This window comes from Miniopterus natalensis, chromosome 1, assembly GCF_054644295.1.
Source record: "Miniopterus natalensis isolate mMinNat1 chromosome 1, mMinNat1.hap1, whole genome shotgun sequence".
NCBI classification, from domain to species: domain Eukaryota; kingdom Metazoa; phylum Chordata; class Mammalia; order Chiroptera; family Miniopteridae; genus Miniopterus; species Miniopterus natalensis.
The window spans coordinates 45,700,595-45,728,090 of record NC_142081.1 but is presented as its reverse complement, the minus strand read 5'-3'; the positions used below and the strand labels follow the sequence as shown (position 1 = coordinate 45,728,090).

Sequence of the window (27,496 nt, the reverse complement as noted above, 5' to 3'; positions counted from 1 at the left end):
TATACAAGGAGATTCAAGAGTAATGGTCTACAACGATTTGAAAGACACGATAACTTGGTGTAAAAATTAGGAGCACAATGGAAGACGGAAGAAATATGAGAAAATGACACAAAAACAAACTTTCCAATTAATTTATTTAAATTCATTAATGTTGCAAAAATACGACGTGCAACAGATCAGGACACAAGTCACTGTATTCCTAACAATTCAAAGGAAAATAAAATATTACATCTCCTTAGTAAATCAAGACCAACCCTAATATTTCTTACAGGGACCACATAAACATCTTGCACACACAGTCATCAGAACTGAATTTCTCAAACACTCTAAAATGAAAGCACTAAGCTATGCAACATCATCTGAATAGTAGTAAAATGATCACAGTACATTAATTTTGTTTAAATTGCAATGTGAACCAATGGTTAGAAAAATATTTGAATTTTTGAAATATTTATCAAAGTGTGTTAGTATCGAACACTCTGAATTGTGTTCTATTTGAATGATGCCCCAAGGCCTGTGCAAGTCAGTGCCCCTAAATACCACCAATATTTACTAGCTAGGTGTATGTAAATAAACTGTTTAAGGAGCATAACTTTAGAAAGTCCATATACAAAAAGTGTAGTGGAGTAGCTAATTTATGTTTTCCAAGTTCTCCCTTAGCCACCCTAAACATAGAAACAAAAATTTAAAATGCAAACATCTTAACTTCTTGTAGAATGCCTTATAAGAGAATAAGACAGCTATCTGAAGCAAACAGCTTAATTCTTTAATTTGAAAGCATTAAACTTTGATTTTCATCTGGTGTTTGATCTATTAAGTGCTTTATGTGAACTTTTGGTAGTATTTTTTAAGTAGTTCTCAAAACATAAGAAATTAAGATATATAGAGTTACAACAAAGTAACAGTTCTGTTCAAATTTTAGTGTCACTCCTTACTCTTCAACACATTACCTTATTTTCAATTACCATTTAGAACTTCAAAGGAAAGTTACATTACAGGGACTTGCCATTGGTCTGACTTTAATTCATTCAGAATCCTGGGACAGGAACAGGGGAGTTACAGGCTCCCTAGGTAATTCTGTACTTAGAACATTGAGTAGATAATCTACTTCCCTAACCTACTGATTTTCCTATGCAAGTTTTAAATTCTTGACTCTCCCAGCATCTTAAATTACACAATTCCCGTTCCCTATGACATGATAAACTCTAAAAGAATAGTTGGTCTAACTTGTAAGTACAGTTATTCCTCTACCTACCCCATCCTTCTGAGATTTGTAATCCATTTCTCAAAAATCTGAATATGATGGGAAAAATATAGGCATGAAAACAAAACAGAATGGTAGCAATCTCTATTTTCAGCCTTTCCCCTGCTCCCTTTTGATTGAGCAATGTTAGCAATTTTCCACATGTAACATAGGAAAAGGAAAGATGAAGCTACTTGTAACGTTTTATACAACCTTACCAACCTGATCAGGAAACTGGCCTGTTCTATCAGATATATCCTAATGCTAATTTATCTATCAACTGAAGAAATCTAAAAAGCCACTTCCTGCATTAAATGAAACTTTCAAATTCCCTGAGCACTCACATAAAAACAGCCAAATAGTAACACTATACAGTTATTTACAAAGTCTCTCTAAAAAAATCAGATCCCTTACTTTTAAAAATTTTGGAATTGCAGTTGAAGAAATTCTAGCTACCAAAATATATCTGTCAATCAGCAAATTTCAGTATTCAGTGCAGTTACTAAATAGTGATGTCTATTTTGGAAAACTTCATTTATATTTACCAACCATGTAATATGAAAAATAACCCAACTCCTAAACTTTAATTTGTGCACTATAATGCTGACCCTCTGTTCAAACTTACTTCTATATGAAGGGATAAAGCAGAAGAAAATATGAATTCTCATTACAGGTATTATCAGCCTTTTCCTCCTTCACATACTCTGAGTTGCCTGCAGGTTTTCCTGCTAGATACAAGAAATGGTACCAACAGCTGCCATACACAGTACTTCCTGTAACGGATACAGTCAGTGGCATCTTAGTAACAGCTAACTCTTTACCCCTTTATAGTTTTCTTCCTCCTACTTCCTTTTTCTGTTATCTTGTTTTCCAACTACCAGCGGGGCCCTACTTAGAATCATATTTCTTTATTAACCATCCCCCCTGAGTTAAAGGCTATTAAGCTTAAACTATGGGGTCAATATAACATCTTTCCTTGGTGGTACTTAGGAATATAACCAAGTAGAACACAAATTACTTTACATGAGAAACTGTTGACTAAAAAGAGGTACTCAGAGCCCAAGTATAACAAAAAAAGTGAAAGATGCATCAAGTTAAACCAGTTAAGTTAGATCCATGACCCCAACATAAAGGTAAAATAATACAAATATATGTATTTGACCTCAATCAGCAGTGGAAAACTGAAATTGAAATGATATGGGGGAAATGTCAACATAGCTACAAATTACAAATAACAAATTTAATAAACACTTTCCTTCTAACCTACATAAGTTTTATAATTATGAAACATTTATTATGGGGCATGTCCCTATACCAGATTCCATTCAAGTGTAGGTTAGAGCAGGTATCCTTTGAATCTAGTGACTCACAGCACATCCCTTTTGTTATATTCCAGTGTTATCACTGTTCCCTCTGAATTTTAATGTTCTAATAGAATACAGGCTAATCCTACTTTTAAAAAATATTTTTAAAAATGCACCATTTTTGTAACAAGTTGTTTCTGTAGTTTGGAACAATGCTTGCAAAAGGAAAAGTCAATAAACATAATAAAATGTTGAAATTGAACTGAGTACTTGATGTGGAGGAAAACCACCCATTTAATAAAGCTCAGCCCATTCTGAGCCAGATGAAGACTTATAGATAAAAGGCTACTTAAAGCACTCTACAATTATAGACTCTAATCACAATTAAATTCAATATTATCCTTTATTCATAATTGTTATATGGTGAAGTCAGAAGGAATGCCTAAATTATTGTTAGTTTGTGTTTTCAGTACAAAGTGTTTCTAACATTTTAGCAAGCAATAATGGTTTTGATTTTATTCATTATAATGACATTAGTTCACAATCTGCCTACAGCTGCTGGATCCAAGTCAAGCCAGGAGGCAGCTGAGGAGCATCTCATCCTGGGAATCCTCCAGCATCTCCCATAATTGGACTTAAGTTAGATGCCAAGTTTATGACTGAAGAGGATAGAAAGTAAAGAATAATTCTTTTTTGTAATAGGAACTTGATACTAAAAGTAGAAATGGTAAAAACCACATGTCTTCAGTCTAGGATAGAATAAATCTTAGAAGCTTAGCTCTCATCCACTTCAATTACGCTACTCCAGGACACTCTTTTGTAAATTACCTTATAAGAAGAGCAGAAGTGTGGTATGAGCCTCAAATTAGGAGGGTGCTAAGTTTACTAAATGTATATGAGTCACACAAGTATATGACACAATATTAGACCAATCAGTTCTTTTAGGGTGATTCTGTGGGTAAATTTAGTTCTGTTTGGAAGCAAGAGTCCAGGTACTTGCCAAATTAAACAAGGAGTTTATATGCTATATCAAATGTATCATCCAAAACAGTATAATACAATGATGCTCTAAGATTTAGAAAATAACTTAATCTACAGTACTGTCAACATGATTCAATAGGAAATGTGAAAACACACCATATCTGACTAGGTCAAACACCTACCAAGTTCCAATAACTGATAAGGAAGTATTTTCGTAAAGTGCCCACATTGAGAGCAGTTAAAAAAGCAGCTCCTGTGTTCTACAGAAAAGTAGTGACAGTAAAGAACTCATCACGTTCTCCGAACAGTACACTGCACTCACACAAATTCAGGAGCATGATACCATGGACACAGCTTATTTCACATTAGTGAACAAATCTAAGATTTTTATAAAGGTCTAACTTTTGGCCAGGAGATAAAATGTCCCGTATATACATATATGTACAAACCTCAATTCTCAGCCTCTTAAATCCTCTAGTTCTATAACTGGCTTTTAAAGTTGTCTTTAAGTGTAAAAAGGAAAAAGTGTGCAGTACACTTGTATTTGTGCTTCTGAATTAAGGAACAATATATATTATGTAATTAAAAAAGCTTAGGTCGGCACTAATCTACTTAGATTATACATATGACCTTTGGGTATTCATGACAACCTTTTTAACCGTCTCTCACCTTATGAGCCACTTCGTTTTTTAAGTTACCCAGGAAATGTAGTTAACCATTTACAAAACACAAAAATTCTAACATGCACTTCAAATATCATGGTCTTATTTATCTGCATATTCTTCCATAAGACAGGTATACATTAAAAAATATTGCTCAAAACATAAAAATATATATTATTTCTTTCCTTTACCAATTAGGCATATAAATATTTTACTGAAGAAGACGCATCATTCAATAAACAAATGCAAAAACCACTTTATATAAAGTGAGGTTCTCTGCTTTTAGCAATATAAAATGATTACAATATCATTAGCTAGTAAAGAGCTAAATTCAAGAGATTTGCAAAACAATACAGCAGTGAACAGTCCCGTATACAAAAGTCCATTGAGAAAAAGTCAAGTCAACTTTGTAACAGGTTACATAAAAATCAGGGCCAATAAATGCATTATAAATGCAAAAAAGAGCACTGCTTCATCAGCACATTCTTCAGTCTTGTTTGGACTAGATGCCAAACTTACTGTTCACTTTTTGGTTCATCTTGTTTTCCATTAAGCTCTTGATCAACTCTGTTTAATGAAAAACAATATAGATAATAAAACACTAGCAAGTGAATAATTTCCTTCTTAAAAATAATGACTACATTTAGCATAGAATATTATTGTTAAAAACAAAGCTTTGCCAAGAAGCAGACACAGTAAAAAGGTTACAAAACATTTTCCCAACAAGGAAAGATAATTTTTAAAGTCAAGAGAACACTGACAAGAAATTTAACTTGTTTCTTTAAAAATTATAAAGTACTTATGTACAAATGCACATAAACTTTATTAAAAGTTCAGATTACTGAACTTTATTGAACATTACATACTGAACAACATTACATACTGAAATGTTGAATTGTAGCATAGCTGGGGGCAGGGAGATAAGAGAATGGAAAAAACCTTTCAAAAATGATTTTGTTAAGTGATATATTAAAATGCCGCTACAGTCATGCGCCAGGTAACAATTTTAGTCAATGATGGACGGCATATACGACTAAGGTCCCATAGATTATAATGGAACTAAAAATTCCTACCACCTAATGACACTGTAACGTCATAGCACACACAATACAAGACAGTAATGTACAAGTCCTTCGAATTTACTCATGACTCACTCACTGACTCGCCAGTCCTGCAAGCTCTGTTCATGGTTAACTGTCCTATACAAATGTCCAAATATGATGATTTATCTTTTACACCATATTTTTACTGTACCTTTTCTGTTTAGATAAACATTTACCATTGTGTTACAATTGCCTTTAGTAGGTACAGTGTCAGTACAGCTACATGCGATACAGGTTTATAGCCTAGGAGCAATAGGCTATACCATATAGCCTAAGTGTGTCGTAGGCTGACCATCTAGGTTTGTGAAAGTACACTCTTAGGATGTTCACACAATGACAAAATAGCCTAATGACACATTTCTTAGAACAAATCCCCATTGTTAAGTGACGCATGACTGTATTTCAAGACTCAGTTTTGTATCGTGCTTCTCATCAGTACTCATTCATCACAGAGATTTCACTTTAAGTAAGCTCTCCCACATGTAGCCTGTTAACTTTTGGTTTCAAAAATATGCCCCTCTATTTTTAAAATTTGAATGTTATCATTTTCAAGCTAACATGAATTTATTAATATTTTAAGGCTAAACCTTGTACAAAAACTAAGAAGTGCCTGAGAGGTATACATAATGATTCTATTAAGGTTAAACAAAAGTAAAAAAAGAGAAAAAAAACACAAGATAAAATAGTAGTGGTAGGTTTCAAACAATACATTTAAAGAGAGTACAGTTCTGCTTTTTTTTCTGATGCCTAAATCACTTAATAGATAATGAAATACTAAGAACTTTGTAAAAAGGCACAATACAGATTTCATCAATAAAGGCAATTCACTTTGAAATCCATGAAGCAGCTGGCTTCAAAATATTCTACAACTACAGATTGTATTTTTAATTTCAGCCACTTGTCTGGCAAATGCACACCAATGCCTAGAAAGGAATGAGAAATTAGCAAGATCTAAAAATCACTGCCCATATCTCTGTTAAATTATTTGATAAACTGTAAAGTGTCATATAGAAATGTGAAGCTATTATTCTATCACATGGTCAACTGAATTCTTGCTCATTAACAGAGACAAAATATGTCCAAAGTTAAAAATGTTTCAGTTCCAGTTACTTAAAATTGTTTCCTTAGAATAGTCAAAATAACTACATATAAATCTCTCACCTTAACTCTTAAGAAACACTGTATTAAACTGTATTGCTAATTTAATTGTCCATATTTTAAAAGTCCATTAACAAGTTAGATCCAAATCCTACACTTTTTAAAATTACTATATAAAATGTAACTGTTTTATACCCTTGCCTTTTATCTTCTATGCCAAGGTATTAATAGATAATAGTTTGTTATGCTCAAAGCAGAAGTATTCAAAATTAAATTTAAGATGGAAAGCAGAGTGTTTAACTACTAAATGGTACATTGAACTTTTAGGTATTTTATCACATGTAGAAATTTGACTGGTTAGCAGGCCATTTAAGCATACAAGGAAATCAATGTTGGTTAGCCAAAGAATATGTGCATTTTAAATATAATCATTAACCCCAGAGAAATAATTTCTTTAAAAAGTGCATGAATATTTCAAAAGCACAAGTTACAGATTAAAAAAAATATGGTAAAAATGATAAACTATTAAAAATCACTGATTTTTCAAATTGCATTCTTAGTAATTTCTCTGGTTTCACCATCAGTACTTATACCAAAAAGGAGGGAGGACGGGCTGTGGCCTTTAATTCCCAAATAGTATTATATATGGTGTTAAAACAGAGTGAATCCAAGCCACAGTCAGGATCAGGAACTTTGGATTCACTCTGCATTGGATTCTGGGGTATATTTATATTTACAAATGCTATTATCTTTGTCTACAAGCTAACCAACCAATACGGAAGAGTTAGTCTGTGCAATGCAAATGGACTAGTCTAGATGCAACCCAGTCAAGGTGTGCATATACCTTTTTTGTTTCTTTTTTAACTTTTCTTCTTCATACCTTGGTAGGGAAGAGTTATTTCAGTAAATACATGTTATAATGATAAAAAATAAAAAAAGGTACTGAAAATAAAATTAAGTTTGTAGGCAAAACCAAAAATATTTAATACAGGAATATAAAAAATCAAAACTGACTTAAGAAATCTAGCTTTGACACATTCAATAGACTAAAACCTCAGATTAACAGAACAAAGAAACTTTTTCTACATTATAGCACCATGATACTCAAGTATTTATGTTAAAAACCTCTACCAAGCTCTTTTAAAAGTTAGATAAAAGTGAATTTGTTAAACAGAATAAATTCCAGTCACTGGAAAGTATTAAGGCTATGCTGATCTAAATAATATTTTATTTCTTTAGTAATAATAGTCAATGTCAAAATGAGCTTTTACTCAAATTAGGAGAGCAGCACATACAAGTTTGGAGAATGTTCTTTAGCACTGACAAATCAAGAAATCACCTCTTAGCATGTAACCAGTCTTTACAAACATAAATGAATCACAACCAGAAAGAATTTTTCCTATTTTTTTCAACCAACAGGCTGAAGAAAATGGTGACTTATGGGGAAGGTGTTGGAAAATGTCTTCTTCCTTTTTTGTTAATCCTTACCCAAGGATATTTTTTCCATTAATTTTTAGAGAGAGTGGAAGGGAGGAGAGATAGAGAGACAGAGACAGAGATAAAGAGAGAGAGAGAAAGAGAGATAGATAGATGATAGATACATAGATAGATAGATAAACATCGATGTGAGAGAGACACGTCAATTGGTTGCCTCCCAAATCTGCCCTGAACAGGGCTGGGGATGGAACCTGCAACCCAGGTACATGCCCTTGACTGGGAACCAAACCCGAGGCTACCCATACTGATGTTTCCTTTTTTGAGTATAATTACTTATTGAATGCCTACTTTCCCTACTATATTGTAAGCTCTGGGAAGGACAGGGATGGAGCCAGCCTTATCCAACACATATTCTCTACAGCTGGTACACAGTGGGTACACAATAAATATTTATGAAATTAAAGGGTAATAAAGCATTTTTTGTTTTCAATGCATTTGAAATTTTGTGCAAACCCAAGTCTTAAAAACACTGGTTTAATCCACCCAGTGAACATCCTGATTAAAACCTGAGAGAGAAACGAGATGAGAAAGCGGCCCAGAGAAAGTCACAGGTGCTCCTATACAACAGCCATTAACCACAAGTGTCTAGACTGAGGGCTTGTGGGCCAACACTCTAACCACTTAGGCACAATGGCCAGAGCTGCCTTCTTCTGTTACTTTGTTACAAAAACAAGAGAAGCTACAAAATATTTAGAATATAGGAAGTGAGAAAAAAATGAGTATTAAAAAAATATTTACCTCTTGCACATCAAAATATAAAGATCCAATACAATTAAAGAAATAAAACAAAACATACTGTTTTATGCATTCTGGTATGCCAACATATTCCATGGGGACAAGTTCCGCTAGTTCTGCCAAATTAAAGACGTATCTAATTTTTTGGCTGAATTTTGAGCTATGGAAGAAAATAAAAATAATTACTTCAATATTTCTGACCAACAGAACTGACAAGAAATTCATACAAGGAGTTTGTGTTCTGCTTTTTAAAAAAGTTAATGGCATTCAGAAAATTACCTAATAAACGGTCTTGTAACAGCCAAAAGTGTTCTGATAAACCAAGAGGGATGTACGATGATTAGAGATTTTAGGTTTTTCCGTAGCCTGGAGTTAATAAAGAAGGAAAAATTTAAAAAGCTTTATAAATTCTAATGCTAGAAGTTAAGACACCAATAGGTATATGAAAGTTCATAGAAAAATTAATTGAAAATCCCTCATCTAAGAGTTCTCATTTAGATGTGATATTCTTTCACACATAAGAAATGCACTCTAGAATTTTGATGGTCCCTCCTAGTGCTATGAAATAAACTACTTCATTTGGCTAAATTTATGTATAACCTGTTGTTAAATGTGTCCTAGCATACATGCACTTGTCCTCAGGATTCTCCCACCCAAGGGTAGAGGCTAATACTGAATACAGAAGTAAACTGTTTACATTTTCAGGAATAGGGGGAAACTGGTACTAATTTCTTCAACACCACGAAGGGCACTGTACAAGCACAAAGTTGAGAATGGAGATGACATAAGTAACAGGCAGCATAAACTAGACCTTGTATGTTCTTACAAAGTCTGAAATTTTTATTAAAAATTAAAGGCATTATTATTCTAGGCAACTTAAAATGACCAAATAACTTTTATCACACACATTTCACACTTAAATAAAGTGACCATTAAGGATCTTTTTTTAAATCACAAGAACTAGCAAATGTCATGGTTAAGTATGAAGAAAAGCCTATTCATGGGTCTGAGTTGATTAAACTAGTTTGAATTAGCTATGGTCAAATCAAACCAATCAGAGGATCAAAGTTCCTTCCATCAGCATGGATGACTAACTTCCAATAGAATACACTTCTAGAGCTCATTCCAAAGAAAAATTACAGCTAAATAAGCACTTTAACATAAAATATGCTAACACTATAAATTAGGCAAAACTCAGAATGTAATGAAATAGAAAATGTACCAAGTTCTCCATCCTTTCCCCAAATGTAAATTACTGGAAAATGTTCAATGTGGTATAAATAAAGAGAAATAAAGAGCTTTTATATGTCTGTTTTAAGGAATTAAAGTTATTCTTTATGAAACAGATTAAAATTAATTTCCTTCACAACATTCTAAAATAGAAACTTTCTATGAAATTAATAAATGTAATTTAGGAAGTGTATACATGGTGCCTTTAACTGGCAACAGAAAATGATCTAATAAGGCCATTATAAAAATTATTTGGACTAGCTTTCAACTTGTATTTATAGTACCTCCTATCAATTTGCTGATAGCATTTCCTGAGCCATCCCAGACTGGGCATTTTTCTTCGAGTCGTTGCACCATTTAAATAAACTATCATGTAGTTTTCTGCTACTAATAGCTCCAAAGTGCCAATAACATACCTGCAAAAAGAATTTAAAGCCTTAAATAATAGTTTTGCAGAGCCAAACTAGGTTATCCAAATTATAGTTCTCTTCCCTCCCCTTCAATGACAGCAAAAACAATTAAAATTTTAATACTGTATTAGCTGATATAATGGTTATTTTAAAAAGTTATTATCACCTATTTATTTACTTATTTAAAAAATTAATTATATTTATTGAGGTAACATTGGTTGAGTTATCTTTTAGAAATACATATTGAAATGTTTATAGATGAAATGACATGATGTCTGGGATTTGTTTCAAAATTATACAGTAGGGGAAGTATAAATTGTGGGAGTGAAATATAAATTGATAATTGTGGAATTGGGTGATTGGTACACAAAGATTCAATATATTGCTTTCTACCTTTGTATATGTTTTAAATTTTCTACAACAAAGTTTTAAAAAACTGCACTAATTTGAGAAATAGAATGACTTTGTGGAAATACAACAGAATTCGAGAGTCAGCTTAGTTACCTTTGGCTTTTCGGGGATAAATGTAATTTAGCCATATAATTTTGAAATAAAAAAGTCACTTCTTTATACTCAATGTGTCCTCAAATGTAAAATAGAGAAGTTGGAACAGATAATCTGAAATATTCCTTCCAGTTTTAAAATAACAGGTTTTTTTCTGTCAAGTTGGAAAGCAAATAGTTTCATAATGCCAAAGAATAAGAACTTAAAAAGAACTAGAACTGGTATATTTATAATTTTTACCCAGCTAAACTTCACTTCCTTAAATTGGACATCTAATTAACTCAGAATTCTGTCTAAACATTTTTGTGAAGATATACATACTTAAAGAGATTGTCCATCAGGTATCTATAGTTAGGTTGACCACTTTCAGGCATAAAACAGACAGCAAACACAACAATGGCATTTAATCCATCCCCATAATATCCTGAAAAGAAACCAAAGATAAAATCACCAGCATGATTTTACTCTGAAGATTTTGCAGAGGACATCTGTATGGTTGTTTGAGTATAGTGGTTTACCTTCCACAAATTTCTGGATCTAAAGTTTTTTTGGTTTTTTTTTTTTAGATCTTTAAATTACCTCTTGTCAAAAAGACAATAAAATTTGAAGAGGAAAGGATGGGCATAAATACCAGAAACCCACTTAAACCAGCATAATCAGAAAGCCAGACTTATTGTAACAAGTAGACAAATACAGTGATATAATCCAAGCAGACACAACACAACAACATTAGCAATAAAACATTCTTATGCAACTTACTTAGGTTAAAGTGCTTTTTTTAAAGTGTCTTTTAAAAAAATATATGTTTTTATTGATTTCAGAGAGAGACAGAAACATCAATTGGTTGCCTCTTGCAAGCCCCCTACTGGGATCGAGCCCACAACCAGGGCATGTGCCCTGACTAGGAATCGAACTAGTGACCTCCTGGTACACCGGACGATGCTCACCAACTGAGCCACACCAGCTGGGCTAAAGTGGGTGCTTCTAAAAAAAATGAGTTGCGTTCAACACTGCCTAGCATTTTGTAGATTTTAGGGTATTAATACCTAAGAAAAGATCACATCTAACATAATTCTAAGAAATACAGCACTAAAACGTATATATTTTTTATTGTAATCTCTAGATATTAAGCTATAACCAATCACAAATATTTTTGCTTTAACTCTCATTTCTATTGTTTAAAGCATGCACTGAAAAGGTTTGAACATTTCAAATACATTAGAATCTTAAGTATCTTTTTTTAAATCTTTATTGTTGAAAGTATTACAGATGTCCCCCTTTTCCCCCATTGACCTCTTCCACCCCGCATTCACCCCCTGCCCCAGGCCTTCACCACACTATTGTCTGTGTCCACGGGTTATATATATATATATGCATATAAATTCTTTGGTTAATCTCTCCCCAGCCTCCCATCTTCATCCCCCCAACTATCTTTCTTAATCCTGTAGTAACAAAACATAATGTGATGAATTCAGTAGGATACAATGGCCCTAATATTTCCTGTATGAAAAATAACGTATTACTTCCGAAAAATATTGTATTTCAGCCATGAGCTAGGTCTCATGACCTGCTTCCTACGAACTAGCTGAATTAATGCATCGGTGGACTTCCTGATCCAGATTATCCTGGTGTTGTTTTTTTTATCCGAATAAGATTAAATTAGGCAGAATAATGTAACTGAAAATATTCAAGTGATTTGCTCTCAGATGAATGAGGACTATAGAATTAAGCAGGGGGTGCATTTGGCAGAGAGTAAACTAAGTGGAAATAATTCTACGTGAAAAAAACCTCTGTGGCTCCCTGCCTGCACTAGGAGGATGGATTTCAGGTAACATGACATGCTCTACGGAGTGAGTTCCATTTTGGCTAGCACTAACATTCTGGCAGTATTTACACAATGCTGAGGTAAACTTCTATATACAGCAAAGTCAGACTGATGGATGTTCTGTCTTCATAGCTTTACCTATTTGACTTGTAAATTTCTTAAGGGAAGGAACAAAGCCTTATATTTTTGTATATCCCACAAATATACCAAGTAGGTACTTCATAAAAATGTGAAATGAACTGGTTCTCTACTTTGTGGTAAAGGTAAATGATTTGTTCAGGGTTGTATGGTAAATTAAGAGTTGTAGTTTAGCCCAGGCGTCATGTTTAGTGTTTAAGCATTGACCTAGGACCCAAGAAGTCACGGTTTGATTCCTGGTCAGGGCACATGCCCAGGTTTTGGGCTCGATCCCCAGTAGGGGGCATGCAGGAGGCAGCCGATCAATGTTTCTCTCTCATCGATGTTTCTATCTCTCTATCCCTCTCCTTTCCTCTCTCTCTAAAAATCAATTAAAAAAAAAAGTCATAAGTTTAAAAAGCCAGGTTTTACTTATATCCACAAAAGACTGTATAAGAATGTTCATCGCAGTTTTAATCATAATAGCTCAAACTGGGAACAAAAGAATGGATAAGCAAACTGTGGTTTACCCATGCAATGGAAAACCACTCAGCAGTAATAAGAAATAAACTATGGATGCATGCAACTACATGGATGAATCTTGAAACATTATGCTGAGCAAAAGAAGTAGACCAAAGAGTGTACACCATGTGACTCCAGTTACATGAAATTCTAGAACAGGCACAACTAATCATGGGGATAGATATTAGAACAGTGGTTAGGATCATGGAGAGGTAATCCTTGGGAGGGAGTATTAGAAAACTTTCTGGGACAATGAAAATGTTCTATATGTCTGGGGGTGTAAGCTATGTGGGTATATATGGTTATATGGGTAGTTGTCAAAACTCATTAAACTGTACACTAAAGATTAGAACATTTGTAAGTGAAATAAAATAAGTCAGACAGAATAAAGACAAATATATCAGTTATATGTGGAATCTAAAAAAGCTGATTTCACAGAAGCAGAGAATAGAATGGTGGTTTTTAGGGGCTGGGGGAAAAGGAGAGATGTGTGAAATAGTACAACCTTCCAATTAGAAGATGATCAGTTTCTGAGGAGCTTATGTACAGCACGGTGACAAGAGTTAATAATTCTGTATTATGTATTTGAAAGTTGCTGAGAAAGATTTTAAATGCTCTTACTGCAAAAAACAAGTGGTAATTATGTGATCTGATGCAGGTGCTAGCTAAGGCTAGTGGTAATCACTTTATAATATACAAGTGTGTCATATCAACATGCTGCACACTTTAAACTTATAATACAATGTTATATGTCAATTATATCTCAATAAAGCTGGCGAAAAAATAAATTTGCATATGCTACAAAAAACCGATTAGAATATTTCATTGCATGTAAGTTATAAATGGGTAAAAAGGGGAGGAAGTCTCAGTTTTGGGGGCAATGTCAAGGGAAAGAGTAGGAGGAAGAGTTTTCACTGCATACACTTAGGCCTCTTGAACTTACTATGTGCATGTATTAATGATTTTTAAATGCTAGTTTTATTCTTTTACTTCAAACCTGTTATTTTCTAAAATGACATGATAAATGTTTATTATAATTTCAAAATTGTGTAATATCTCAAGGGAGAGTTTCTTTAAGCATTTAGGTTTCTGATATTGCATTAAAAAATCTGAACAATCTTTGGAAGCTCTTACCTCCATGACTGATAACTTTTTTATAGGGTTCAATGGCCTTCATATCAACCCTGTGGTCCTGTTCTCCGATTCTGAACATACGCCAGCGTCGTCCATCTTCCTTTTCCTCTTCTGCTGTGTATTCGGAAATTGAACCTTTCCTAATAACTTCAGTAGTTTTGGGTTTTGGAAGATCATCTGTCAAAATAAAAGGTTTTTGAATCCCAAATTGTTATTTATACCACAAAATAAAATTACATGTTAACCACTCTGCTATCTAATTAGAATGTTTGGAGAATTTTTCATTATACTTTCTGTGGAATTTTAAATATTTCTTCCATAACAGAAAGAAAGGCTTGTTCTTAATATGAAGTCATTTTATGATTCTAGAAATCATGGTTCTTTAACTTTTTTTGTATTGCCTAATTCAGAAGGCACCTAATTACAGTACAAGGTATGTCCATAAGTTCAGAAAAGATAATTCATATAGCCATCAAAAATCTTAGTACACAGTGCCTTTCCAAATACTGTTTATAACAAGACTGTCCTTGACAGGTGTCAACACTACAGGTTACTTCATTATTTGGAAGCCAAATCATTTCTTGTTGTTATTGAGCAATAAATTATTCCCCAAACATTATGATACCAGTAGAAAGTGGCTAACTAGTCAATGATTATTTCTCATTTGATCAGTTTTTTAAGCAGAAATTTACTGATAATATTCTGAAGTATACATGCAAAAGTATATTTTAAATTGGTATTGGCTAAAGCATAAGCACCAATGATTAGGTGTAATTTATAGTTCAAGATTGCATTTTAGCTGATTATTAGTGATATGATTTTCAAAATTTTAGTATCAGAGTCTCCTTACCAAAAGATGGGGGGAGGGGAAACCTACTGCATGTTAGTTGTATGTTTCCAAGATAAAGCAGTTAACGGAAAATATCCTTCCAGGAAATGACTAGAGCAGCATTAAAGAAAGAAGAGACAAAACACATAGGCAGAAACTATTTAAGTATTTTTATAAAATATTGCTTCTTACTGGACTGCTTATTGAACCAGTAAACAGGGAAGAAGAAAAGAACAAAAAGTACAGCACATCAAGGATCTTACCCTTCACTGCAGATAATATACTTAGTGCTAAACACTGCTTTGAAGTAAAAATCATTTTAAAGATGGAACATATATATACATATATATAAATTATTAACAATATAAAGACACTGTAGCCAACAATTATCTAATTAAAGAAAGCTTGCAAAGCAAAACACATGCAAATTCCTTTGGATTCCAAATAACAAATGATGAGGAATATAAAGTTGGGGCTAGAGTACACATTAATTCAAGCTGGTTGTTTACAAAGTGCAGCACTATCAGCAAACCTATTTAAAAAAATCACCCTCAAAAAACTCCTTTTAGAACTCCCTCTCTGTAAACCCTTAACTACTTTTACCACATCTCCTAAATTATATGTCTCTTCAAAGTGTTTTTTAAGCTGATCAACTGAACATAAGAATATGCCATAATTACCAAGCAATATTTTGAGAGTAACCAGGAAAAAACATAAATTTACAGCACTGGGCAATTAAGGAAAAAAAAAAAAGCCACCTGCGCAATCTACTATAAATAGTTTGAAAGCCATGAGAATATCCAGTGTTAGCAGAATTTCATATCTTAGGGAAAAAAAATATGAACTTTATATAGAATTAACAACATAACAAAATCCCTTGATCATTAGTTTTAACTGGTTTCATGATCAAGTTTTAAGTTTTTCCAATTATCACACTATGAGAATGCCATTACAAAAACATTTATGTATAATAAAGTCAAACATTCATTAATAAAAGTCAGATAAAAACAATGAAACACTTACCTTCCCACTCAAATTCATTACTGTTCTCTGATGGTGTATCTAAGCCATCTAAGTCAATCTCCCCACTTTCATCCAAATCATCTGACAACACCGAGCCATCACTAGGATCGAGGGTCAGGCTAATGTCTGGAGCCATCAGTTTCTTTCTTACTTTATTTCCATTAACTTCTAATGAGCCTGGAATGAGTAAACCAAGTGAAAGATGTATTAGAAGAAATGTTTAAATGTCCACCACTTCATCCTTAGGAAAAATAACATTAATTAAACACAATCCCAAAGCACTAATTCACAACTTTGTATTCTGATCACTGTTGCTTCTGCATCATGGCAAGATGATGTATCCCAGAAAGGATATATCTTTTTAAATAGAGGCAGATCTCAGAGTCACTTCTTACTACTAAAAATGATCTACTCTCATCCCTTTAGTGTAGAAATTTCCAGAAATCCCCAAGTATTCCAAAAACTCTTTCCTTAACATTCAACTTATTCTTTGGCTCCCTATGATAAAACAAACACTGAGTATATTTTCTTCCTTGACAAAGAAATGTGTTCAAAAATAGCACAAAGTCTATCATTTTATTGAAACTAAAAGTGTCAAGTTCTTACCAGGCTGGCTCTCTGGTCCAGTTACAGCTAATATATCTGCTTCAATACTATCATCTTCTGGTAAAGGTCTAGAAGACACAGAAACACTTTTTAACCAAGAAATTAAAAAAAATATTTATTTTGAAGTTCAAAGTTCTATTAAAAATCGCTTATAAAAACAATTATGTACGAAACTGATTTTACAAACCATTTTTAAAGAAAGTATTTCAGACTGTCGAAGCTGACTTACATATTGATATAAGTAACACATAAAAGTAGATATAAATTCCTTATGTAACTGCCCTTAAATACAACTATAAAACAAATATAAAAATTATAAACCGACAAAACAAATATACTTCAAATGCATGAATTTAACGTGACATATGATATAATGTATGATGAAGATAAATCATTCCTCACAATGGGAATATGGTAAGGACAGCTACAATTCTTTTGAGTATTAGCATTTTCATATTACTATTATCATCATGTACTATGGCAGTGACTCAGTATTCCCACTTGACCCTTGCAACTGCTAAGGTACCTTACTGCGCACTGCATAGTTTTTTGACCATGATGGCATGGAAACATCATTTGTATGTAAGGTCTGCAAACCATCATGCTGTATGTCTTAAACTTAGAGTGATGTATGTGAATTATTTCTCAATAAAACTGGAAATAAAAATAAGGTCTGCCTTTGTTCTTTTTTAATCAACCCTACTGGTGCCAATACAACTGTAACTACAAATGCAAATCTGTTAAGGTAGCTTGCCAGAATATCTAGGAAATCCTTGTTTATTTATTTAATAAGTTTTTTCTGAAAATAAAAGAAAATTAACCCCATATTCACTTAATAGGTGACATAACAATGAAGAAATTTTATTCTAAATTTGTTTTCATTTAGAAGTATTGCTCACATTGGAAAATCTTCATCTTGCCATTCTTCCTTAAGTTCTACACCTTCCATCCTCAACTTGGACTCAATGTCAACTGCAAACTCCTGATAATCCAGAGAGCCAATGTCCTGTGAAAAGAGAAAAATTTATAGCAACTTATTTTTCACTTTACTTTTTATCGGCTGAAATGGTACAATAATCTTATACTTTAGCTCATACCTCTAGTTCTTAGCTCAATGGTCTGGTCATGAAATCAATTATTTGGTTGCAACTACCATTTAAAAAGAAATTGGAAGAGAAAATAGAGCATATATATATGCTCACACACACACACACACACACAGACTTATTTTAGTTGCAAAAATGCACGTTTTAGGTTGTGATTTAAAATGGGGGGAGGGTACGCTGGGTGGTGTGCCTCAGTGGTTAGAGCACTGTCCCTTGAACTGAAGGGTCACGGGTTCCTTTCCTGGTCAAGGGCACAAGCCTGGGTTGCAGGTTCAGTCTCCAGCCTGTTGGGGTGTGTGCAGGAGGCAACCAATCAAAGCGTCTCTCTCACATTGATGTCCCAGTCTGTCTGTCTGTCTCCCTCCCCCCTTCCACTCTTTCTAAAAAAAATCAATGGAAAAAATATCCATGGGTGAGAACAAAAAAAGCAAGGAGGCACAAGAAATAGAAGTGGGTAAATATGTTCTCTACTCTAGACCCATAAATTTTCTGTCTTCTGGATAGCAGTTGATTCCAGAAATTGAACACTAGTAAACAGCATTTATACTCTCAAGACTCAGCAGAGCCAAGTGGTGTGCCGTCATTTATATTTCCTTTTCTATAGTTTCAATACCACAATTCCTGAGCCACCTAAAGAACTGAAAGCAACTGTGCAGTAAATGCATTATGGGGCATTTTGATTTGCTTCATATCTATACCAAGCTTCTCTCATATATAGTTCAGCTAAGTCTTCACATACTGAACTTAGTGAATACTTTTGTTCATGCAATTACCTGTTTTAACTTAGGCCATACATTTTAGTTTTAGTTTTTCCAAGGAAGAATATGGGTTCCAATATACTCATTTTACAAAGTGAGGAACTTAGAGATTGTTTTGGTTGCTGGAATAAGAAATAGAGGTTTAACTATATTATTTAAGAAGTCATGAAGATCAACTAGTTAACAGTGTGACAAAAATTGCGAAAACTTTAGGGGGCAAGAAGTATAAATGAGTATTTAGTTCACTTACATTAGAGTAAGTCAATAGATTTCTAACTCTTTCTACATTATTTTTTAAAACCACATGTGAATAACTCTTAAAAATACTTATTAAGTAAAACAAATGGTGCAAGCCATTCACAGTCATTTAAACTAATCTTCTAAAATAAAGATGTGGTCATGTTTTATGGTTGCATTATCTGTCATTACAATACCCAAAAGATGCACAAGGTTGTGCAGAAAAAGCATCATGTTCTAGCCCAACAACAAAATTACACTGGAAATTTTCTTTCTTTTTTTAAAAAATATATCTTTATTGATTTCAGAGAGGAAGGGAGAGGGAGAGAGAGAGATAGAGACACTAATGAGAGTCACTGATTGGCTGTCTTCTGCATGCTCCCGACTGGGGATCGAGTCCATAACCCGGGCATATGCCCTGACAGGGAATCGAACCTCGATCTCCTGGATCCTAGGTTGATGCTCAATTGCTGAGGCACGCCCGGCTGGGCTGGAAATTTTCTTAAGTGTTAGAGTTTACACGATGAAGTATATTCATATTTCTGCCAAGACCGGGAGTCTCTCTTCCCAGTTTGAATTCCAATTTATGCTCAAGGGAAGGCTTCAAACATGTTCTAAAGGTTTACATTTTTGAGGACCCAACTGTTAATATGGAAAAATGATAAATGCTGTCTTTACCTCACCAACATATTCATTTTGAAAAGTTAATTTATATATAGGAGTAAGGAATTTTTAATTCTCTGGAAAAATTGTGAGCCAGGCAGTTTTGAGAAATTAATGAAAAACACACTTAAAATACAGTAATTTTGATGTATGTACTTCACAGTTTCTGTTTCTAATACATAGGCTACACTTTAAAGTAATTAACATACATCTTCAATGATCACAGGTTGTTTTCTAATAGCAACTCTTCCTCTTTGTAGAGAGGAAAATAAACAAAAAAGGGATACCTCTTTACATTAACCACCTCTTCCACTTAAAATACAGCACTAGTAAAAACAAACAAACAAACCAAACACCCCAAAATTATGGCCAAAAGCCCAAGTACTCAGCTTATTACTCTAGAACAGGGTTGGGAAACATTTTTTGGCTAAGGTCCATTTGGATATTTATAACATCATTCGCGGGCCATACAAAATTATCAACTTAAAAATTAGCTATGAAAAAAGCTCCTAGATTTATTGAGTTTCGAGTCCTGCCTGTGATTGCCTTGGCAGGCAAATGATTTCGAGGGTTGTATATGGCCCTCGGACTGGACATTCCTCACCCCGGCTCTAGAGTTCTACTCAACTGAGATGAAAACATTCTATTACTAAAGGTTGAAAATTGATAGTCTCTTTCAAATTTTTAATTCACTATACTTCTCAATGTTTTCTTTTAAAATTTTTATTGAATTTACTTGATACTCACTCTGAAGTGAACTAACACATTTCCCTAAATTCAATAATCAGAAAGCTATTATTTTGTCTCACTTTTTTACTGGGTGTTGGGAAAATATCAGGATGCATCTGAATTTCAGTTTTCTATCCCACATACGAATGAAATCACATGGTTCTCAACTTTTCCTAATTGACTTATTTTGCTCAGCATAATATTCTCAAGGTCCATTCGTGTTGTCGCAAATGGTAGCATTTCATCTTTTCTTATGGCTGAGTAGCATTCCATAGTATAAATGTACCTTGTCTTCTTTATCCAATCCTCTATTGAAGGAAACTTTGGTTGTCTCCATGTCTTGGCCATTGTGAATAATGCTGCAATGAACACAGGAGTTCATATATCTTTGTGAATGTTTTTGAATTGATGGCCAGAAGAGAAATTGCTGGATCATATGGTAACTCTATTATTAATTTCTTGAGGACCCGCCATACTCCTTTCCACAGTGGCTGTACCAGTTTACATTCCCACCAGCAGTGATGAGGGCACTTTTTTCTCCACAACCTAACACTTGCTATTACCTGTCTTGTTGATAGCAGCCATTCCAACAGGTGTGAAGTAGTATCTCATTGTAGTTTTGATTTGCATTTCTTTAATAGCTATGAAATTGAAAATCTTTTCATATATCTGTTGGCCATTTGTATGTCTTCTTGGGAGAAGTGCTTGTTCAGGTCCTCTGCCCATTTTTTAATTGGACTGTTTATTTGGTGTTGAGCTGTATGAGTTTTTTATATATTTTGGATATTAAACCTTTGCTGGAGCCATTGTTTGCAAATATCCTCTCCCATTTTATTGGTTGCCTTTTGTTTTATGTTAGTTTCTTTTGCTGTGCAGAAGTTTTCTAGTTTGATATAGTCCCATTCATTTATTTTTGTTTTTACTTCCCTTGTCTTTGGGGTCAAATTCATAAAATGCTCTCTACAACCAAGGTCCGTAAGTTTAGTACTTATGTTTTCTTTTATGTAATTTATTGTTTCAGATCTTATATTTAGGTCTTTGATCCATTTTGAATTAATTTTTGTACATGGGGACAAACTGTAATCTAGTTCGATTCTTTTGCATGTGGCTTTCCAATTTTCCCAGCATCATTTATTGAAGAGGCTTTCTTTTTTCACTGTGTGTTTTTGGTTCCTTTGTCAAAAATTATTTGCCCATATACTTGTGGTTTTATTTTTGGGCTCTCAATTCTGTGCCATTGGTCTGAATCTTTTTCTGCCAGTACCATGCTGTTTTGATTACTGTCATTTTGTAGTATAATTTGAAGTCTGGCGGTGTGATACCTCAAGCTTTGTTCTTTTTTCTCAGGACTGCTTTGGTTATTTGAGGTATTTTGTGGTTCCATAGAAGTCTGATTTTTTTTTTCTATTTCTTTAAAAATGACATTGGGATTTTGATGGGGATTGCATTAAATCTGTATACTGCTTTGGGTAATATGGTCATTTTAACTATGTTGATTCTTCCAATCCATAAACATGGAAGGTCTTTCCATTTCAATGTGTCTTTTTCAATCTCTTTTAATAACATGTTGTAGTTTTCAGTATATACATCTTTCACATTCTTTGTTAAGTTTATTCCTAGGTATTTTATTATTTTGTTGCAATTGCCAAAGGATTTTTTTTTTCCATTTTCCCCCCTGAAGTTTCATTGTTAGTATATAGTAAAACAGTGGATTTTTGTACATTGATTTTGTATCCTGCAACTTTACTGTATTTATATATTGTTTCTAATAGTTTTTCGGTGGAATCTTTAACGTTTTCTATATAGAGTCATGTCATCTGCAAAAAGTGATGGTTTTACTACTTCATTCCCAATTTGGATGCCTTTTATTTCTTTCTCTTGCCTGATTGCTCTGGCTAGGACTTCCAGAACTATGTTGAATAAGAGTGGTGAGAGTGGGCATCCTTGTCTTACTCCCAATTTTAGAGGAAAAGCTTTCAGTTTTTCACCACTGAGTATGATATTAGCTGAGGATTTGTCATATATGGCCTTTACTATGTTGAGGTACTTTCCTTCTATACTCATTTTATTGTGTGTTTTAATTATAAATGGATGTTGTATTTTATCAAATGCCTTTTCTGCATATATTGATAAAATCATACAATTTTCATCTTTTGTTTTGTTAATGTGGTGTATTACATTTCGATTTGTGTAGGTTGAGCCATCCTTGCACCCCTGAAATGAACCCCAAATGATCGTGACGTATTATTTTTTTAATATATTGTTGTATATACAAACAGTACTTTGTTTAGGATTTTTGCAACAAGATATATCAGTTTGTAGTTTTCTTTTTTTTGTGTTATGCTTGCCAGGTTTTGGTATCAGGGTATGTTGGCCCCATAAAATGTGTTAGGAAGTATTGCCTCTTCTTCAGTTTTTTGGAAGAGTTTGAGAAGGAAAGGTTTTAAATCTTCTTTGAATGTTTGGTAGAATTCACTAGTGAAGCCATCTGGTCCTGGAATTTCATTTTTTGGGTTTTTGATGGTGGTTTCAATTTCCTCACTGTTGATCTGTCTATTTAGATTTTCCAATTCTTCATGGTTCAGTCTAGGAAGGTTGTATATTTCTAGGAACTTATCCGCTTCTTATAGGTTATTGAATTTAGTGGCATATAGTCTTTTATAGTATTCTAGTAGGATCCTTTGTGTATCTGTGATGTCTTATTTTTCTTATTAAGCTATATACAGGCTTCCTATTATGTTTTATCCCTCAAAAAGTATAATGAAAATATTGGAGCAATCTACTTACATACAACATCAATTTCTGTTGGTAAAATTATTCCTTGTTTGTAAGAGAAAATATATAGAAATTCTAGAAGACAAACCATGTCTTTTATCTACCTTTTATCCCTTGAACAAGGGTATCAATTGAAAAAGACCTAAATGCAGAGAGCCTGAGTACTTCAGCTCTCTTGGCCAATTCACTTTTTACTTTAATATCATATTGAATTATGTAATGTTAATAAACCACAGCGCAGAAACATGGATATTTAGTTAAATAGAACCTAGGAGAGATAAAGATAGATTCACTCTTAAACATTTCATCATGAACTTTAGGAGGAAAAGTACACTAGGTAGATAAAAACAGTTGAAACAACTGAGAGAGTACTGTTCTTAGAAGCACTTTATCAGCAGCTCTAAAAACAGGAAACAAACAAGAAAGGAACAATATAAGCACAACCACTTTGAAGGAAACCAGGATATTGCTGACTTACAAGTTAGCTGTGGCTGCTTCCCATTTTTTGTTCATAGACTTTGTAAATTAGAATGAGGTGAAAAAAGGAATGAGAAAATAACACTTTAAGATACTATTTGTTAAAACAACCCAATGCAACAGGAATAACGTGATTTCTCAACAGACTTATGGTAGTTGTGGCACATCATTACTTATGCCAGTTAGGAGTGAAGGTCACAGAGATAAATTCAAAACAGTCATTCACCTTAGTGAGCTTAAAAATAAAGGAGATAATGGATTTCCTCCTGACACAACCTCACAACCAAGAAGGGGATTTCCCCATGCAGCTTAGCAATATAAGCAAAAATTAAGTATTAAGATCATACTTAGAATGGTCTGAATTATAATTTTACATGGTAACTTTAATATTATGCAGCTTAACACTGCTTCTGGAATAGGTGCTAGTAACCACATCTATGCTGAAATCAATTACAGTTGGCAAGGGAAATGGCCAGGCAAGCTTTTCACTTCCTCATTTAAATGAAAGGGATGCATCTTAAATATTTATGTTCACTTTTTCCTATGAGGTTGGCAATACTGTTAGCATTACAGGAAAATAATTTAGGCCATCCTATGTTTATAAAGATCACCAAGCACTTCTGGAAAAATCCTACATGCTTTCTTGTCATTGCTTCCTTGTGAGCAAGGTCACGTAGGTTTTTAAAGATGAAATGACACAATGTCACCTCACACCTGTGACTATTATCAAAAAGACAAGAGAGAACAAGTGATGGTGAGGATGTAGAGAAAAAGAACCCTTGTGCACCGTTGGTGAGAATGTAAATTGGCACAGCCACCATGGAAAACAGTATAAAGGTTCCTTAAAAAATTAAAAGTAGAACTACCATATGAATAGGCAATTGGCAATTCCACTTCTGGGTGTTTATCCAAAGGAAACAAAATCACTATTTTGAAAAGATATATGCACTTCCATATTTATTGCAGCATTATTTATAACAGCCAAATATGGATACCACCTAAGTGCCCATCAATGGATGAATGCATAAAGAAAATGAGGTATGTGTACATGCATACACAGAAATATTATTCAGCCACAAAAAGGAAGATCTTGCCATTTGCAACAAAATGGATGGACCCTGAGGGCATAATGCTAAGTGAAATAACTCAGACAGTGAAGGACAAATACTGCATGATCTCACTTACATGTGGAATCTAAAAAGCAACACAAAAACAAAAAGTCAAAACTGAGCTCACAGATACAGAGAACAGATTGGTAGTTGCCAAAGGTGGAGGTAGGGGTGGGGATGGGGTGGTGGGAAAAATGAGTGAAGGGGGTCAAAAGGTACAAATTTCTAGTTATAAAATAAGTAAGTCCTGGGGATGTAATGTACAACATGGTAACTATAATTAATAATACTGTATTACATATTTGAAAGTTGCTAAAAGAGTAGATCTTAAAAGTTCTTATCACAGGATAAAGTTTTTGTAACTATGTGTGGTGATAGATATTAACTAGACTTAATTATGGTGATCATTTCACAATATATAGAAATACCATATCATGTTATACACCAGAAACTAATGTTTTATGTCAACTATATATACATTAAAACAAAGTATGAAATGAGATACTCAGAAATGTTAACACACGCCCGGCTGGGTGTGGCTCAGCGGTTGAGCATCGGCCTAGGATTCAGGCTATCAGGGTTCGATTCCCGGTCAGGGCACATGCCCAGGTTGTGGGCTCGATCAATGACTCTCTCATCATTGATGTTTCTCTCTCTCTCTCTCTCTCTCTCTCTCTCCTTTCCTCTCTGTGAAATCAATAAAAATATATTTTAAAAAAGAAAAAAAGAAATGTTAACACAAAATTTAAGAAAAATTAAAATGGTGCTGACTTTTCTCAAAATTGTGAAAATAAAGCAAAGGATAACTATCCCACCTATAAAAGACACATTTATTAAATTACCAGTAAGCAGACCAGACTCGAGATACTGAGGCCTTTAAAATGATTAAAGTCTACCAACTAATCTCTAACACACTGTTGTAGTTACAAATATAATTTTGGGATATCACTATCATCATATTATACTAGTATTCTGCTTTATAGGATGTAAGCTTTACAAGACGTCTTTCAGTCCACTGCCAGTCAAGGTTAATTTATCAGATCTGGCTAAATATACTACTTCCTTTCTTAGATGCCTTCCTCACTGTTCTGCTACCAACATTACTCCTGATGGAATGAACAGAACTGCTTTCCCAAAGAGTGCTTTTCACATTAACTAGCTGCACATTCATCATTTCATACGTGGCAACCGATAATTTTTGAGGTATAAAACACGGGTGTTATTATCCTCATTTTATCTTATTTGTAAGGAAAAATAACACTACATCCTGGTTCCCAGGCATAGGCTGTTTCTACTACAGCAGTATCTCCAGTTCACCCTCAACTTTATACAGAATAAGCCTGTAATGCCAGATTTAGTTACACTTAATACTTAGCTTCAAAGGGCTGGCAATGCCTAAGGACTACAATACCGATGTGTTTGCAGAGGTGGACCTGTAATACTTCCTGTCTAAGCCCTACAATATTAGGCTGCAATAGAGAAGATTATGAAGACTAAGAATTAGAGTTAAAAAAAAAAGTAAAATGACAAGAAATTAGGAGTGTAAGATCATCAAGAAAACAGTCTGAGGGTAACTAAATTGGGTAACTTACAATTTTGAGGAATCTTATTTACAAGTCGCAGAATTACAAAATCTCAGAGAAAGAATACATTTAATTTAAAAAAATTAAGCATTAGGAAAAACAGAGATCCTAATTTTAAAAGGTGAGGATGAAAAAAAGCAACACTAAAATGCCATCACTCTTCAACTATGTGGAAGGAGCTATGACTACCTAGATCAAGGGTGGGGAACCTTTTTTCTGCTAAGGGCCATTTGGCTATTTATAACATCATTCCAAGGTCAGATAAAATTACCAACTTAAAAATTAGGCTGCTATATTTGGTCAAACATTTCATTAACTCACCCCTAATGTGATGGCTGGAACTACTTCTCGTTGGTGAGGTCTTGGCAGGGCCAGACCAAATGATTTCCCGGCCCTATACGGCCTGCGGGCCCCCCACCCCTGACCTATATGAACACGACAAAAGCTGGGCCCTCAAAGAGCTCCCGGGACAGACAAGGTAAGTTTCAAAGCAACGTAACAGAACCAACTTAAGTTTTTATTTAACATCAGCTGATCTAGATCTCTAGTGGCATCAGATGCACCCGGGAAACCGAACCCATTTTGGTCAGTTATTTAGGAAAAAGGTAGGGTCTGAACGCACGCAGGAACACAGCTTTTCACGCAGGAAGGTCTACGAGAGCCCCGATTACAACCGCCGCTTCCGTGTTTATTCTCCGAGGGTACGAGGCACATCAGAAGTCCAAGTTTCTTTGTTCTGCACCGGGACGGACGCTGGTCATAAACAGGAGACCAACGTGGCCCAGTCACCGCACCCAGACCCGGGTGCGTGCAGGGGGGGCCGAGAAGGGGCCAGTTTCCATCCGGAGCACAGCCACCATAAACGGAAAAGGGGGTGGAGGAGCAAGGATGGCAAATGCAAACAGGAGCAGAGCCAAGGGCGGGGACCTAAGATCCGGGAAGCGCCTCCGGGCAAGTTCTGTGGTGCCCCCCCCCCCGAAAGAATAACCCTCTGGGCCTCCCGTCTTCGGCCCTCCGGGGCCACGCGCCCCTCAGACGCTCGCGCCCCCAGGCTTGCTCCCAGCCCAGACCCACCGTGCCCAGCCTTCCCGGGCCGCACTCACCCCGGAGGAAGCCTTGGCCCCCTCGTCTTCTTCGCCCCTCCAGGCCGGCGACGTGGGGCTGACGGCCAGGTCGCAGAAGGTAGCGCCGAGCGGAGCCCACTCCCCTCGGACCGCAGTGGAGACCCAGGCCCAG

The 27,496-nt window shown here is 34.6% G+C and overlaps 1 protein-coding gene across 6 annotated transcripts; it reads right to left on the bottom strand.

Annotated features, from left to right (window-relative positions):
* Positions 1-116: 116 nt before the first annotated feature.
* BNIP2 (BCL2 interacting protein 2) lies at positions 117-27,496 on the bottom strand. Of its 6 annotated transcripts, none has more exons than XM_016208558.2 (11): positions 27,364-27,496; positions 17,723-17,829; positions 16,824-16,891; positions 16,218-16,394; positions 14,366-14,542; positions 11,089-11,191; positions 10,138-10,269; positions 8,903-8,989; positions 8,685-8,783; positions 7,236-7,271; positions 117-4,757 (listed from the first exon to the last, which is right to left on the bottom strand). In XM_016208558.2, the coding sequence occupies exons 2-11, from the start codon at positions 17,770-17,772 to the stop codon at positions 4,706-4,708; spliced, it is 981 nt and encodes a 326-aa protein (XP_016064044.1). In that variant the 5' UTR covers positions 17,773-17,829; positions 27,364-27,496; the 3' UTR covers positions 117-4,705. The 6 variants fall into 6 exon arrangements, with proteins under 6 accessions (XP_016064044.1, XP_087677286.1, XP_016064045.1 ...); XM_016208557.2 differs by lacking the exon at positions 117-4,757 and adding an exon at positions 4,771-6,216; XM_087821160.1 differs by lacking the exon at positions 10,138-10,269.